The sequence below is a fragment of the Thalassophryne amazonica genome, chromosome 3 (genome assembly GCF_902500255.1).
Source record: "Thalassophryne amazonica chromosome 3, fThaAma1.1, whole genome shotgun sequence".
In the NCBI taxonomy this organism is placed as follows: domain Eukaryota; kingdom Metazoa; phylum Chordata; class Actinopteri; order Batrachoidiformes; family Batrachoididae; genus Thalassophryne; species Thalassophryne amazonica.
The window spans coordinates 121370130-121387484 of NC_047105.1; the positions used below are offsets into that span (position 1 = coordinate 121370130).

The 17355-nt window shown below is 39.9% G+C and overlaps 1 protein-coding gene across 1 annotated transcript in view; it reads left to right on the plus strand.

Moving 5' to 3' along the window:
- Positions 1-3662: 3662 nt before the first annotated feature.
- Positions 3663-17355, plus strand: part of elk4 (ETS transcription factor ELK4) — a 45208-nt gene continuing 31515 nt past the window's right edge. Inside the window, exons 1-2 of the mRNA XM_034167392.1 lie at positions 3663-3862; positions 12834-13048. Coding sequence (XP_034023283.1) covers positions 12842-13048 — 207 coding nt within the window. The 5' untranslated portion in view covers positions 3663-3862; positions 12834-12841. The remainder of the gene's footprint in view (positions 3863-12833; positions 13049-17355) is intronic.

The following is a 17355-nucleotide window of genomic DNA, read 5'->3' on the forward strand; positions in this document are numbered from 1 at the left end:
CTATAGTCAGAATTTTAAAATATTCATATTGAAATGTATATCATATTATTTATCTGATCATAAAGACTCCATAAAGACATTGTTTCAACTATGACTGACTGTCGTTATGGGGAAAAACAACAAAAAAATGAGACAGAGGCCAGTTACAGTTTGTATAGGGGTTAAAAGTTAAATTTACTACTGTTTTGTTCAAAAGTAATGTAAATTATTGTTTGAGCTAATAGGGTTAAAAAAAATTGACTAATTTTGACTGTGTTGAATACTTGGCGTCCAAAGTAATAGCCAAATGAGGTCAATGTCTTTCTTTGACATACTGTATGACAAATGTTACCCCTTAACATGATAACTAATCATGACAGATGGTGCAAACTATTCCTTTTTACATTTGTATTTGCTCAGCCTATAATTTGCATCACTTTAACTTTTGACCCTCTACAAACTGAAATTGATCTTTCTAAACATTTTTGCAGTTTTTGCCCCGTAACCCCGTACAATTGCATCATAGTTAATCCAAACTATACCTCTTTGGAATCTTTGTGATCAAAAAAATAAATGAATAATATGGTATACCTTTCAATACAATTGGAGGACTTTAAATTTTTTTTTACAAATTCCAAAAAATGAGCTTTGTCTGTAGAACACTTTACACTTTGGTAGTGTGGAATCATTCATCATGGCAGACATTCAACATGTAATGGACATAATTCACCACACAGAAAGTGTTTCCTGTTGGTATGTGTTAACATGCCCAGATGTACAAAGCACATACCAAAGTGTCACCACTGGTGGTTAGAGTGTGTTTTCTGTTCTGCAAGTCTTAACACAACGAGGTGTGATATTGATGTTTCCTGTCTCGGCCCGTGTCTGGGTAATGTGTATTCCTGCTGCGCATATTACAAGCTGTGTTGGCCCCCTGTGGTGCATTTCTTGTCAGAACTCCTGTGAGGTTAATGTGCAGGGCCAAGCTGTTATAAAAGGTCTGTGAATTATGTGAAAAGAAAAATAAAATGGCACGCCAATGTGTTGTGAAAATGGGAAATTGTTGTACCTTCTTTCAACAATTGCAATTTATATAATCTAAATAAAAAAAGATTAGATGGGGCCAGGGTTCCATCATCTCCTACGTGTTTGGAGGGATTTTAAAAAACAAAAATGGCGTCACCGTTCGTCATGAACAAGGGGACAAAATGCAGGCCAGCATGAATTGCGATCACCAAAGGCATTCAAACATATTGTTTATAAAGGTTTATTTATTTATTTTTTCATCAAATCCCACAGTGTCATTGATGTTCCTTTTTCAGAAGGTCCTTATTTCCTGATAACTGTCAGGAAACAACAAATTTCTGTGCAACGCCAGGCTACCATCGGACTGGAACCCCTCCACATGGGCAAAGGGACCCTGAAGTCAAGAATATGATTGCTGCCACTGTTAAAGACCCCTTCACACATAACACAAAGTTGGGCGAACCAGGCCGAATTGGGTCGAATGGGCCAAACCCGATAAAATTCGAGCTACAGTTGGGAAGGATAGACATTCAGACAGTCACAGATGAATGGCGTCCGATTGCTGGCCAAATACCCAGGATGTGGCATCAAGCCGGCCCGAAAGGATCGTGCAAAGTTGGAATGCAGCAGCGCACGAATCCAGGTTGAATGCACCGAGAACATCGGATGAACACCCAGAAATAGGCCAAATGTGGGCAGAACACAGCACGAATAGCCCCAAGACTGGAAAACTGCAAGAACACCAAGCAGAATGCAACCCAAATGCTGCACGACACACTCGGACAGCATTCGTGATACTCGGGGGGGCCACATGACACAGTTGATGGCCATTCGTGTTGCTTGGGATGCCACGCGACACACTCAGATGGCATTCGTGATGGTCAGGGGACATGTGACACACCCAACGGCCCTTCGTCTTACCGGGGGGGGGGGGGGGGGGCACATGACACACTCAGATGGAATTCATGATGCTTGGTGGGGACACACGACACACTTGATGGCCGTTTGTGTTGCTCGGAGGGTGGGGCGACACAACACACTTGGAAGGCATCCATGATGCTCGGGGTGGGACATGCTACACACCCGATGGCCGTTCGTGTTGCTCAGGGATCATACAGCACACTCAGACGCCATGCGTGTTGTGCTTGGCCCCCATTTGGGACAGGGACTGGTGTCAGACATGTGCGATCCACCTCATTCATGCGCCCACCCACGCCATTTGGCTGCGATCTGTGGTGGCTGCCTATTGTGGTATGTTGCCCCAGCCCCGTCCGAACTGTTTCGACTGCTAGCGGGGTGTCGTTCCAGCCTCCTTGGCTGCAGTCAGGCTGTGGCTCCTCATCCACCCTGCGAACTTTTGGCATCTCAACCACGCCTCATTTGTGATGTCATGTGCTCTACCTTCGAGCTGGCAGTGCAAATGGGCCCGGCTGTTGTAAGTGCACTGTGACTGCTGTTGGAGGACTTTGGATTGCACATGGACTTTGGCTGCATGTGAGTCGATTGGACATTCGGCACCATTTGGCCTCATTCACCCTGTCGTGTGAAGGCCGGCTCGATCCCAACTTTCAGCCTGGATTTGACGTGGCTGAACATTTCGTACATTCCCTCGACCGCAGTCTGACTTGCGTACAATTTGCCGTACGAATGTTGCAGCTGCAGTCAGATGACTGTACGACCTCATCTCGACCGCCGTTCAATCAGGTTTCCAATACACCACGCCGGGACTGTGGTGTGCATGAACTGTGGCCAAATGGCTGTGCCTACTGCTGTACAAGGTGTTCAAATGCCCCTCAACTTTTCATGAATGTCATTCAAATCCTCCTTCGTGCGCCATTCAGCCTCATTCATGCTATGTGTTAATGGGACCTTAACTTACGCAGCATTCGGTGGACACTTACAAATTTAGACTACAAATTTGGAAAGTAAAATACACAAACAATATAGTGAAAGTATAGGTGCAGTGTGGAAATACTGGTCAGGCAAGCTGTTTACTCAACTCACTAATTATTGGGTTGTACATCTGTTATGACGAACTGAAGTCTCTGTGCTTTTGTAAATAATGGCAGATTTGTCACAGATTGTAGCCAACTTTGTGATGTAATAAAGGCAACCATAGACAGTAAACTTTGCAAATTAAAAACATTTCAGTTTTTCAACAGTGATTTTGTTGGAAAACATGGAGTTGTAAAGTAAAACAACAACAAAATAAAAGCATAGACAGAAAAAAAAACCAAGACAGGAAGTGATCTCAACGTGTTTTGTAACACATTTTTGACTCAACAAAAGTATAGGATATTTGGAAACGAAAGCAAACTGGTTTACTTGTGTGGATTTTCCATTGCAGGATCTGATGAGACGCAGTAAGTTCGTATGTGTGGTGATGTGAGTGATCAGTTTTGCACATGACAAACTTTATAGATATGTATTTTGTGTAAATGATACGTTGTAAAGTTGCCACAGTGTTTTGTACAAATATAAACCTGAAATTATAATTTCATCACACACTATAAAGAAAACGCGATCTTGCCATTTATTATTTATTTATTTATACTGCAATGGAATTACAAGTAAAGATAATACTTTCATTTTCCTCAGGGAAAAGCAATTCGAAACGCGACATCTGCAGTGAGTCTTTGAATGTACGAGGTGTCGTGAACGCAGCATTCTTTCCAGTTCACAGCGTCTCTCTTCAGTCTGACTCAGTTTGTTGTGATTTCTCCTCAGGTATTCGTGTGACATTTGGTTAGAGGCTGCTTTTTTGGACTGTCACACATTAGAAAGCGTCACAACGATGTTTTGGGACTATTTCAACGCGACTGGACCACTTGGTTGTTCAGCGGGCTCCAGCAGCGAGGTAATGTTAGCACAGAAGCTAACGCGAAGCTAACAGCTAACGCAGCAAAGTACAACATTTTCGCGCATGCTTTCTTTCTTTTTTTTTTTTTGTCCCATCCGTGATTATTTGCAACGAAATGCCTATATTCTACCACGTGACTTCAAACAATCTGAACGTAAAGAGCTGGTCTGTAGTGACAGTAAGTAACGTTATCAACAAGTGGTGTTTGTGTTTTGCGCCGAGTGGAAACCAGTTACTCCAGTCTGAGTATGAATAACTTAACGCGACCTCATCAGCCTTACTTTACTGCTCTGTAGATAACGTTTGCTGCTGATGTTGCATAACGTTGATCGGTAAACTTATTTCCCGCAGCAGTTGTGTGACTCTGTCCTATTTCTGCTCACATTTGTGCAGTTTTAATGGTGACAGTTTGGGACAGATTGTGGGTGGGTGTAAGGAGGTGGTGATGGGTCTCCAATCCAGCAGGTCTGGGTGAATCAGGGCAGATTACTTGTCTGCCATAAGCAGCTTACACACACAGTGACAGACAGAGAGCGCAGAACTCCAATGCAGCCTGCAAAATGGGTTTGACAAAATAACAATCATGCCAGCTACGCATAGCAGTCACATGAGGATCAGTAATACTACATCCAGTCCTGGCCAAAATGAATGAATTTGAAGCACAGAATTTAAAATATGTTAAGAAATAAATGCATCTTTTATTATGTAAAACTGTATTAACAATAAATAAACTTTTTCCCCAACAAACTTGCACAATGCAACACGTAACACATAATAGCTGCCCTTAATGTTACAGGAATAGACTTGTATAGTATGAAATCAAATGCTTTTTGAAGGAAGCTTATGGATCTTTTTTCTCCCACTTAAACACAGAGGTGTCAAAACTCTTTCATTTGGAGGGCCATCAAATTTATCTGGATGTAGGACCACAGGTAAAAGAACAAAGTACAAGTAAATGCAATGTATTTTGTAAAAGACAAACATTGTAAATAGGGCTGCCACAAACGATTATTTTGATAATCCACTAGTCACCAATTATTTTTGCGATTTGTTGACTAATTGCATCATACAGTAGTGTTCAGAATAATAGTAGTGCTATGTTACTAAAAAGATTAATCCAGGTTTTGAGTATATTTCTTATTATTACATGGGAAACAAGGTACCAGTAGATTCTCACAAATCCAACAAGACCAAGCATTCATGATATGCACACTCTTAAGGCTATGAAATGGGTCTGTTAGTAAAAAAAAGTAGAAAAGGACGCGTTCACAATAATAGTAGTGTGGCATTCACTCAGTGAGTTTGTCAATTTTGTGGAACAAACAGGTGTGAATCAGGTGTGCCCTATTTAAGGATGAAGCCAGCACCTGTTGAACATGCTTTTCTCTTTGAAAGCCTGAGGAAAATGGGACATTCAAGACATTGTTCAGAAGAACAGCGTAGTTTGATTAAAAAGTTGGTTGGAGAAGGGAAAACTTATACGCAGGTGCAAAAAATTATAGGCTGTTCATCTACAATGATCTCCAATGCTTTAAAATGGACAAAAAATACAAAAAAAAAAAAAAACAGAGACATGTGGAAGAAAATGGAAAACAACCATCAAAATGGATAGAAGAATAACCAGAATGGCAAAGGCTCACCCATTGATCAGCTCCAGGATGATCAAAGACAGTCTGGAGTTACCTGTAAGTGCTGTGACAGTTAGAAGATGCCTGTGTGAAGCTAATTTATTTGCAAGAATCCCCCACAAAGTCCCTTTGTTAAATAAAAGACATGTGCAGAAGAGGTTACAATTTGCCAAAGAACACATCAACTGGCCTAAAGAGAAATGGAGGAATATTTTGTGGACTGATGAGAGTAAAATTGTTTGTTTTGGGTCCAAGGGCCGCAGACAGTTTGTGAGACGACCCCCAAACTCCGAAGTCAAGCCACAGTTCACATTGAAGACAGTGAAGCATGGTGGTGCAAGCATCATGATATGGGCATGTTTCTCCTACTATAGTTTTGGGCCTATATATCGCATACCAGGTATCATGGATCAGTTTGGATATGTCAAAATACTTGAAGAGGTCATGTTGCCTTATGCTGAAGAGGACATGCCCTTGAAATGGGTGTTTCAACAAGACAATGACCCCAAGCACACTAGTAAACGAGCAAAATCCTGGTTCCAAACCAACAAAATTAATGCCTCGCAGATGTGAAGAAATCATGAAAAACTGTGGTTATACGACTAAATACTAGTTTAGTGATTCACAGATTGCTAAAAAAGCAGTTTGAACATAATAGTTTTTAGTTTGTAGCATCAACAGCAGATGCTACTATTATTGTGAACACCCCCTTTTCTACTTTTTTTTACTAATAGCCCAGTTTCATAACCTTAAGAGTGTGCATATCATGAATGCTTGGTCTTGTTGGATTTGTGAGAATCTACTGAGTCTACTGGTACCTTGTTTCCCATGTAACAATAAGAAATATACTCAAAACCTGGAATAATCTTTTTAGTCACATAGCACTACTATTATTCTGAACACTACTGTACGTAAAATGCGGATTAATGCATCAGCATGCAGGCCCTCTTATATAACCATCATTAGCTTCAAGCTTGATGTGTTTAAGGTATGTACTAACTAAAAATAAAGACAATTAAGATGATAGTTCATTCAACTTTTACTTGGTAACATAGTTGTTCATTGAAGAGGAATGGAATTGTTTAAGCATTGTAGCATTATAAAACATTGGCGTTGTCACATTTCCTATTCAAACATGACATCGCAGTTATACCGTTACAGCAAACACATATTTGTGCTAAGGCTAATGAAATCGTCATTGTACATTTAATGTTTACAGCTAAGTAAGTAGCTCACTGTAGACATTAATGTTAGCGGCTAACTAGCCAATTATCTTACAGAGACAACTCTCGCTTCGTTAGAATCAGCCAAAACGTGCTTCCTTCTCAGGTGCTCCTGCATCGCCGTTATACTGCCTTGCATGTTTTTCTCTTTAATTGGGTTAAAATTCTCCCAAACTTTTGTGCTTCATTGCTGGCAAGCCATGATTTTGTTTGGGAAGATCTTTTCCGGTAACATCAAAGCTGACCCATATTACCACTAGTATGCATGTGCATTAAGGAAAGAAAGACAGCAGAAGATACAGCAGCAGTTTTGACAGAAAAACAAAGCTTAAAACAATAAACAGTGACGTTGATTATTAAATTAGTCAACGACTATTTTGATAGTCGACGTAATCGTGACTAATCGATTAATCATGGCAGCCCTGCTGCGGATATGTCTGGGGAGATTCCATGTCTCAAGTAGGGCTGCACAGTATGACCTAAAATTCATATCACGGTATTAAATCCCTTCACAGAAATGGCATATAATCGCGATATAAACTTAACTGTAAAAATTATAATGTGTTTCTGAATGGGTCCCTTAGCAAAGGTAAATTGATCAAAATAAATACATAAAAATTACAAAAAACAGATGTAATGTAATTTTGTAGATTGATTTAGACAGGCAGATTTAGAAGAAGACCAGTCTAGTAATGCATCCATAAAACAGTTGAAATCTCTTACCAAAACTAAAGAATGAGAATTCAAATTAGTAAGGTGAGAGAAAAAAATGAAAATGAACATCATCAAAATTAGGTGCGTACACATTATCAAGTACCACAAGTTTATCACCAAGTTTGCCTGACACGATAATATAATGACCATTATTATCAGAGAGGATGCTGGAGGCTACAAAAGGAATATTTTGATTAATTAGTATTGCACACCTCTGGCCTTTACATTGAAATTAGAGTGAAAACACCGCCCAGACCAACATTTCCTCAACCGTCAATGTATCCTAATCTTTCAGATGAGTTTCTTGAAGGAAAATGACCCCAGACCTGAACTGCTTCAGACGTGAAAATACTTTTTTACGTTTTACAGGATGGTTTAGCCCCTTCACATTCCAATTAACAAAAATAAGATTGTTGTTCATCCACTGTAACTAGTTGCATGGATAAAGTGACAGGACAATAAAAAGCCATGGGGGAAAAGGAAAAAAATGTAAATAAAAACATACAAACAAAAAAAAAAGAAAAAAAATGTCTGTGTGTGTGTGTGTGATGAAATGCTGTCTTGAAACGCCCCAGAATGTAAACACCCCCCCCCCCCCCCCAAAAAAAAGGTTGCAAAACACAACAACCACTTTAGCTCCATCACTCCTAACATTTATCCAATTAACATAACTTCCTTGCTAAGGCTTTTATCCCGCATCATACTAACAATACACCCCTGAATAACTTGAAGGGCAAGTGAAAGCCACTATTATGCAACACAGTTAAATGTGTATATACATCTATATAATAAAGAAAAATAGCTGAAAGCCAACAGCAACTGTGAGACTCAGGCTTCAGTCAGTCTGACATTGGTATGAGGAGCTTGAAGAGGTCCATACAACCTGACTCACAGTGAGGCGCGCTGCTCTTGCTCTTTAGACTGGATAAAGTTAGTTGCTTCAGAAACCGAAGATAACCACCGTTTCTAACCGCCTGGCAGCATGATGCGCAGCTTCACCGGGAAGAGAAGAGGTGGTTGGAGCCCCATCTTGTAGAGTTGAGTCATTACGTCCTGGTATTCTGCCTGTTTCCTCAGCACAGCAGCACTATAATCCTCATAGAAATGAAGCTCGTGCCCCTGGTACTTCACAGAACCAAGCTTTTGCACTTCTCTCATCACTAAATCCTTGGGTTGAAAGCGGTGGAAATGGATGATGACAGGGTGCAGGTGTCTGCCCGGCCCCGGTTTCGGCATTGGAATACAGTGCACTCTTTCCAGCTCGGGCGGAGAAGGCAAAACCTAGTCTCCAAATACATCCACAAGAAGCTGGGAAAAGAAGGCGGTCGGCTGTGGTCCCACAACGCACTCGGGTAGGCCCACAATTCGAATGTTTTATCGTCTGCTTCTCCCTTCGAGGTCAGAAAGTTTCAGCTTCAGCAGGTTGTTTTCCTTAGTAGCTCCAAACTTGTTGCTTCGAGCTGCTCCAAGCGTTGGTTAACATCATTAGCGTTGGACTCGAGGTCACTGATACGTTGTCTGTGCCCAGCGACGGTGGATTGGATTGTGTCTAATTTGGTGTCTAGGGACTCGAATGAAGACTTGAAGTCAGCTGCAAGTTGTTCCTGAAGCTTTTCAAGTAAATCAGTGTTGCACATTTGTTGTGATCAATGCTACACTAGCCTTGTTAGCTGTACCTGCGCCCCCAGAGGAGTTCTCCACAGTGTGGTCTTTCCTGCTGCCCTTGGTAGATTTGGACATAATTTCTGGAGCCTCAATACCTCCTCAAGTTTAGGAGAGTCCAAAGTAACTGAAAATAAAATAGGGGTATTGACAGGTAAAAAAGCACAAAGTCAGCGGGAGCCCGCAACTTGCTGCCTACACCATTGCTCACCATCGGAAGTCCCCCTCCTAAATTTGATGTTTTGGTGAAAGAATTAAATAAATTGATGGTCAGCGGCTGAAGTTTCATCTCTTGAACATTAGACGGCACACAAGCGCTGTCAGGTCGGTCACTTCCTCATTTACAAATCTCAACATGAAACAACCAAAACATTTTATAAAAAAATACTTAATTTACTCATATTTGAAGTCAGTCTGGGTGAATTGATGTTACCTGGCTGATTTTGTCTTTGTAATCCTGGTAAAAAAAAAAAAACCTTTGGGTTATTTAATGTGGCACTTTCTCAAATGTTTGATTCAGGTTGCGACGGAGCCTCCGCCTTCCCCCAGTGTGTCAGCTGAAATAAATAAACAATGGCTTTGCAAATATCAGTGACAGAACAGGCATCTCACAAACTTACATGAACAGCAGTGAGAGTCAGTCACCTCAGCTCACAATACCCTTCTCCACCACAGCAAACTGGTTCACACACACACACATCCACTGCACAGATGAGTTTTCCTTGACCAAAAAACTCTGCCGCCATTATCGAAATGAGTTGGAGTCCAAATCGCTACCATTGGCCAAAATTGTACCGGATAAACCAGGCAGGCCTAGCTGCAAGTACGTAAAATGTCATTTTTTGTTTTCATTTTATTTTATAGGATTGAAGAGCAACATTAAATTGAATGCTGATGCCTTGTTTCATATTGGAAATTTTGCCAAATGAACTGACCAATTTGTTTCTCTAACATATTTTGTTTCCAGTGTTCTGACTTTTTGTGCCACAGATAAAAAAAAATCATGCTTCCCTCATCAACTGGCAGCAGAATCTGATAGACGTTCTGCCACAGTGTATGCTAATCAAATAAATGTACTCGCCCCTGGGATTAAAGCCATGAAACAACATAAATGTACCTGAACATCAAGGGAGACTGAATTATTTGCGCCCGACCAAGGCCCTTTGAAATTTCAAGGAGGTGGCTGCCTTACCTTTGCCTATGCAGGAAAAACTCTGACAGTAAATCAGTCAAACTTAAACCTGGTTTCAAAGTTAGCTTGGTTCAAACTATTTTGCTCTATTTTTAAACATTACAAACAGTATGTCAAAACCCACATCATCCACAATGACCAGTATTCTGCTACTTGTACAAAAAAATATATATATTTATTTTTTGGTGGGATTGTGTAGAAATGATCAATCATTATTCAACATTTATAGAGAATATTTCACCATGCCCAATTTGCAAAAATGATGTTGACTAAATGCACATTTTTTAAGATAAGATAAACTTTATTGATCCCACAACCGGGAAAATCTTGTGTTGCAGCAGCAAAAGTCATACAGCAGTAAAGAAAAATATTAAAGTTTTGTTATCCGAGCCTGAGGTCTGTACAGGAAAATATCAGACTGAGGTGTTGCTAGTACAGACCTCGCTGTGTTTGGTCTATACAAAAAAGACAGAGGTCTAATATTCCCATACAGACAGAGCAAGCAAGGTTAATAATTTGTTTGTTATATCGCTGTTCGGAGCTGCGTTTTCATCTTGTTGGTCTTCATTTTGTATCTTCACCTTGAGCTTATTTTCTGTTAATTCCTCCAATTCAAACTCGTCAGTGTAATAAAATTTGCTCAGCTAATGGTCCTCTTTGTTACTCATAATTTCTTTGTTCGCTTTTTGTTTTGTTATTTCGTGCCATGAATATTGTAAACAAAGTTGCAAATGTGATGCGCGATCTGGACCAGTTGTCATAGTAACGGTATGATATGGGAAAATATCAGACCGGAAACCAGCCAATAAGAGTGAGCGTACTATCATAGCCATATAATAATTAGTTTTCTTGTTGCCCATTGCAGGGCTCTGAAAACTTTGCAGATCCGAGGAATTCCGCAGATTTCATCATGGGGGACTGTTAGTGCTTTACTCTGTAATCGTGATCGTCACTGAGTTTTTAAAATGCCTATCGCAAAGTGTTCTTTTTTTTTCTTTTTTTTTTTTTGCGACATCGTGCAAGTTTTAAAAGTCAGCAGGCACCGATCTGTATAATGGAGACAAATTAGTGTCCTCAGATCCGCAAAACTCAGAAGAAAAATGGCTTACTTAAAGTGTGGATGTTAGAACACTTGTCATAAAGCAGGACTGGTTGGTTGCTACGACGATGCTGTGTGACTGTTGCTAAAGTAAAACACGGTAAGAATTTTTCTCTCCCTGGAAAATAAACATTGTTTTGTTCAAACAGGATTTCACACAAGATTATGTGACTTTTTTGATGAATCTAGACTTTCTTTAATTAGAAAAAAGACACTGGCTTTGAATGGATTTACAGGAATTTACACAAGCATATAAGTTTAATTTTTTTTTTATTAATGTAGACTTTCTTTCATTGGAAAAAAGACATTGTGGCTTTGAATGGATTTTAGTATAAGGAACTTTTTTACTATAAGGCATGTTATTGATATTTTACCATGATTTTCAAAATATTCTCCAAGCTTCAGCTGTAGTTTTTGATATGCTGTAACAGTCTTTTCAGTCTTCATGAATTTCATGTAGTTTAATTGTTCTGAGTTAATGCATAATTTGGTTTACAATTAAAAGGGAAATCATTCCAGGTCCTACTTCCATGTCATATTCTGTTATTTCAGCGTTATCATTGACAGTTCAAATGAAAGGTTGACTCTAGGGTCATTTAAATATGCACTTCTTTTGAGCTTTTTTTTTTCTTCCAGGAAATGCTGAAAATGTATCATTAGATACTAAATTTATTTATGTTTCTGGGGGCCCCCCAGACCCCCAGCATTTTTTTTTCCTCGGATTTCACAATTTTCATTTCACACCTCTGCCATTGCTTCAAAAGCGTCATATGATTAAAGAGGCACACCCTGATTAGCTGTCAGCTCAGCCCACTTCAGACATCTGGATTTTTTTGTACAACAGCAGTGCATGTGCAATACTAAAGTTCCGATCAGGAGAAAAAGGTAATATTCCAGGATCCCCTCCTCCCCCAAAACAAATATTCTGGTCCATACCCCCCTAAATCCTTCCTCTCTGTGCTGCTCACATGCTCTGTCAGCGGCAGCGTTTTATCACTTTATACATTCAGATTACATCTTAATTTCACTGTAGTCACCCGGCCACACAGTGCTGGAATTCATTGTGTCTGTGGCGTAAGCGTATCCGGTTTCAGGTCTGTGTGTTTGTTTAACAAACAAAAACAAAGCTTGTGCTACGGTCATGTTCATTTGTTCTTTAGAACTGAACCACTGTGAGTCAGTCACAAAATAATGTTGTATTCCTCTAATTCACTGCTTTGATTTAGCTAAAAACCTTCAGTGTGTGTTTAAAACAAACGGGAGTAATTCAGTTGACCCGTCTTGCACCTTGGTGGAAAAATCCACCTCATTGATGGCACCTCTGGTTTTACACTTGAATATGAAATGAAACGTGAATGTTGGATTATGCTTGCCATGCAGACTAAAAATCTTGAAATAGTATTTACTAATCTATTTTTGTATGTTTTATTTTGCTTTATTCCTTCTTCAGTGAGAGACATGGACAACTCTGTCACCTTGTGGCAGTTTCTTCTGCAGCTTCTTCTGGACTCCAGTAATGAACAGCTGATCTGCTGGACCAATGAGGAAGGGGAGTTCAAACTGCTGCAGGCAGAGGAGGTGGCCAGACTGTGGGGAGCCCGAAAAAACAAGCCCAATATGAACTACGACAAACTCAGCAGGGCTCTCAGATATTATTATGACAAGGTAAATTCACAATCTGTTGTTCGTATTAGCTGTTGCCAGTGCCTGCACTCTACTAAACATTGTATTTCCAGTCTGCGTTTCATCATTTTCATCCCCCTAAGTGACACAACATTTGATGCGATGAACATTTGAATCTCTGGAGTTTGTCTTTACATGCTTTGTCAGCATGTAAGTGGAACTGATTCAAAATTATTATTTTTTCTATAGTTATGTTCACTTCTTGGACTGCATGATTTGCTGAAATAATCATATTGCAGTCATTGTGGCTAATGTGATTTCTGAAATTATTTATGTATGGTCTTATAATATTACAGTCAGGTCTGTATACCCTTTCCCACAGAAGGTGTGTAGGTGTGTGTGTGTGTGTGTGTGTGTGTGTGTGTGTGTGTGTGTGTGTGTGAGATGTTTAGAAGCGTGTGTAGTGTTCACCACCCAACTCACCATTGTCCACAACAAATGTCGCTACTCTCCACAAACTAGGGCTCTGTATCATTTCTCAAAACTATGATATGTATCATCAAATGTCCAATATTCGATAATCTATCACGATATTGATATGTGTATGTGCCTAATACTGCTTATGTTAGATTAGATTAGGTAGAATTTTATTAATCCCTTGGGAAGACTCCCTCAGGGAAATTAATGGTCCAGCAGCATTGCGTAGAAGCACACAGGGTAAGAAGCACATAGAGCATCAAAAGTGAAAGTAAAAAACAAATTGCAAATATAAATACACAAATATACGTAAATGCCAGACATACTGATCGCTACTGGTTTACTGGCTACTATTGTTCCTTTCCTTCCCATCCTCTGTCTTGCTACGGATTTTGTTTATTTTTATTTACGTATGTCCAGAGATCAAGCATCCAGTGACCAATATTTAGTTTAAGACTCAATAAAATGTTGTTAAATGGTAAATGGACTGCATTTATATAGCGCTTTTCCATCTGCATCAGACGCTCAAAGCGCTTTACACATCATTGCCTGACATTCACCCCGATGTCAGGCTGCTGCCATGCAAGGCACCCACTACACATCGGGAGCAACTAGGGGATTAAGGACCTTGCCCAAGGGCCCTTAGTGATTTTCCAGTCAGGCTGGGATTTGAACAGAGGATCCTCTGGTCTCAAACCCAACGCTTAACCACTAGACCATCACTTTCCCTGTTGACATAGAAAACCTGTAAAGCCTACTTTTAGTACACAGAAAATTCATAAGAGGTATTGATAAAGGATCGATAAGGAATTGGATTGATAAGCGCAATCGAAAATGGCATCGATATTGATAAAATCTTATCAATACCCATAACTTCTCAAAAAAATTGTAACTGAGAATTTTATGTTCACATAAACATTAACAGGATCTGTTTTTCTTTCAAGTCTTTTGTTCCAAATGTATGTAACAAAGACACAAGTGCTTGGTGTCCTTGTTACATTTGAAATGGGTACCCATGGTTTCTCAATATATATTGAATAATTAGGAAAATAATTTGTACTTTATTTATATATATATATATATATACACACACACACATACACAGAGTAGAAGAATAAAGTGATTCATTCCAGTTTGTGTTTCTGTTTGTTGTGGGCAAAAATGTACTTTAACATATAACTTTATTAATTTTTTGATGACTTCTTGATCAGTAACATAATATCACAGTATTATTAGAATAGAGCCTTTTTTTGTCATTGTACATATATACAATGAAACTTGTCCTCTGCATTTAACTCGTCTTAGTTACAGTTAGACACAATCCAACCACTAGGAGCAGCGGGCAGCCACAGTCCGGCGCCCGGGGACCAACTCCAGATGTAGAGACGCTGCCTTGGTCAGGGGCAGAGAAAGTTGCAGACCCTAAGTAAGCATGTTTTTTGATTGGGGGAGGAAACCAGAGTGCCCGGAGGAAACCCATGCAGACATGGGGAGAACATGCAAACTCCACACAGAAAACATCGGGAAGCAATCCCACAACCTTCTTGCTGTGAGGCACCAGTGCTAACCACTAAGCCACCGTGCTTTTCACTATGCAACCCCTTTAATAATGTTCTTTTTCTGAGCAAAGGTTTATCCTGGACTATTTTCATTTTCAAATCTGCTCCTTGGAAGTTAAAATCTGGATGAAAAAGTCCAGCAGCACAAAAGATCTGGGGGTTCAGTTTAACATTCCCATGGCTACTACAAGGAGTGCATGTTTTGGGTGTGGCTGATGGACTCCCAGTCTCTCTACACTGCCTGTGTCCTTCCTCCATGAAGGAATGAAGGTGGGTCTCACATATAACCTCTTTGGTGTCACATTTGTTTTGATAAGTTGACAGACATACAATGATATGTGCATGCATGCAGTTTGTTGATAGAATATGTCAATATTACAACATTACGGTCATAAGTCGATGCTCGAAAAAGCGCCATCAACCACATTATTATTCGGCATGGTTTCAGGATATTGACAAAATAAATGTGTGCAAGAAACGTCTGGATATTTATTTTCTGTGGGGAAATCGTAGAATGAACGGAGGTTTACAACCATATTTCTTCTTCTTTCCGTCTTTGTGTGGACTTGGCGAAGCCTTGCAGTCGTGTGTTTTCAGCCAACTTTCAAGCCTATAAATTCCGTTCGAGCATTTGAAAACAGCACAGTGCGCACCTGTCATTATTGTATGCATTGCTTAAGGCTTAAAGCCTTTGAAACAATCCCTGTAAGCCTTCATTTTTATCGTCCGCTAACGCTACCGTATACGAAATTCATTGGTAGAGGTGTGTGTTTGGTAGCTGGAATTTTTGACCCCGTTTGACTCACGCATGCGCAGATGCATTGCGCACTTCATTTATTATCACAGTGTTGATGGTGTTGTGCAATTTACATCATTGTGCGTTATCACACTGGTGATGACTGACACCCGCGTACCACCCACCCTGAAGCTAACGTGTTTTTGCGCATTTCAACAATGATTAGGAATATTATTACTTGCATTGTGAGGGAACATCAGTAGCAACATTTTGGCCATGTGGCTTGTTTTTCTGGGCATGATCCAGTAGGCAGGTTGCGTCAATGTTGAGGATCACAGCAGCTGGAGAAGGCTAATGTATGTCTGTGTGGTTGCTATCCAGGACCCGGTTCTGTAATGTGGTGGATGCAGCAACGTGCACTATAGTTCTGCTCCCAGACCTTCTTGAACAAAGGTTTTGTCCCCAGTACCAACTATTTAGTCAGGATTATCTCATGGAAGTATCATGCAAACCTCTTCAAATGGGCTGAGGCACGTGTTTGACTGCAACCCCAACCCGGACTCGGATAAGTGACAGAAAATGAATGGCATGACATTTTTATTTTGTGCAGTTCACTGTATTTCTTTGGATTGTGACATTGCTGTTTGTGGGTCACAAAAATAGCATATCATTCTGACATGTACTGTTAGCCTTTTCCTATTAGGCATTGGCATATATGATTTACATGTTGTCCATCTTGAAATACTTGTTCTCATGAGTGAATTTGTAATCTTTAATCTTATAATTACACGTGTCATTTGTAAACTCAACAGGCAGAGTCACGTGTGACGTTTTGTCTTTGTAGCTACAACAAATAGCCTCAGAAAAGTGCTTCATAAGAGGAAAGCAATGACAGATTGTACGAGTGTTGTACAAGTGTTTCCCTCTGCTGTGCATCAATGATGTTGAGCACACACGAGCACGATGAGTACCAGTTATGTGCACCCCTGATCATGTGTGTCATGTGTGTTGAAAGATGAATGCATGTTGCACCCTGTCTTAAAAGGAGGAGCATCCATATGCTGTTTTGTGTTAATGGTTCCCCCTGATTGGTCAGCCTCATTAGTAGGAATTTTCATATCTGACACTAGGGATGGACGATATGGCCTAAAATCCATATTGCAGTATACATCACGGCCTCTTGTGATAACTCTACATTACCATATATAAATTATAATAGCAGTATTTCAGAACAGGTTACTTCAATCTTAAGGGAAGCCAAACTGCTAAATTGCTGTTTATCCAACTCTTTATAATCTGGACAAAATCTGTCTTCATATGCCAGCAACTTTTGTGCCATGTGAGAGGATCTTCTACTAAACTGGAGAAGTAGTAACAAAGAAGAGGAACAGACTCAAGCCTAACACAGCTGAAATGATCTCGTGTTTAAATAAAAACCTTTGAAGTGCCCAAACCCCATCATTTTGGATGACTATTTTCATAACAGTTTGAAGTTGCACAACCATTTCTCAATTTATATCTTTATTACATACAGTATTTGATGATGGCACAATCACATTATAAGACAAGTATATTAT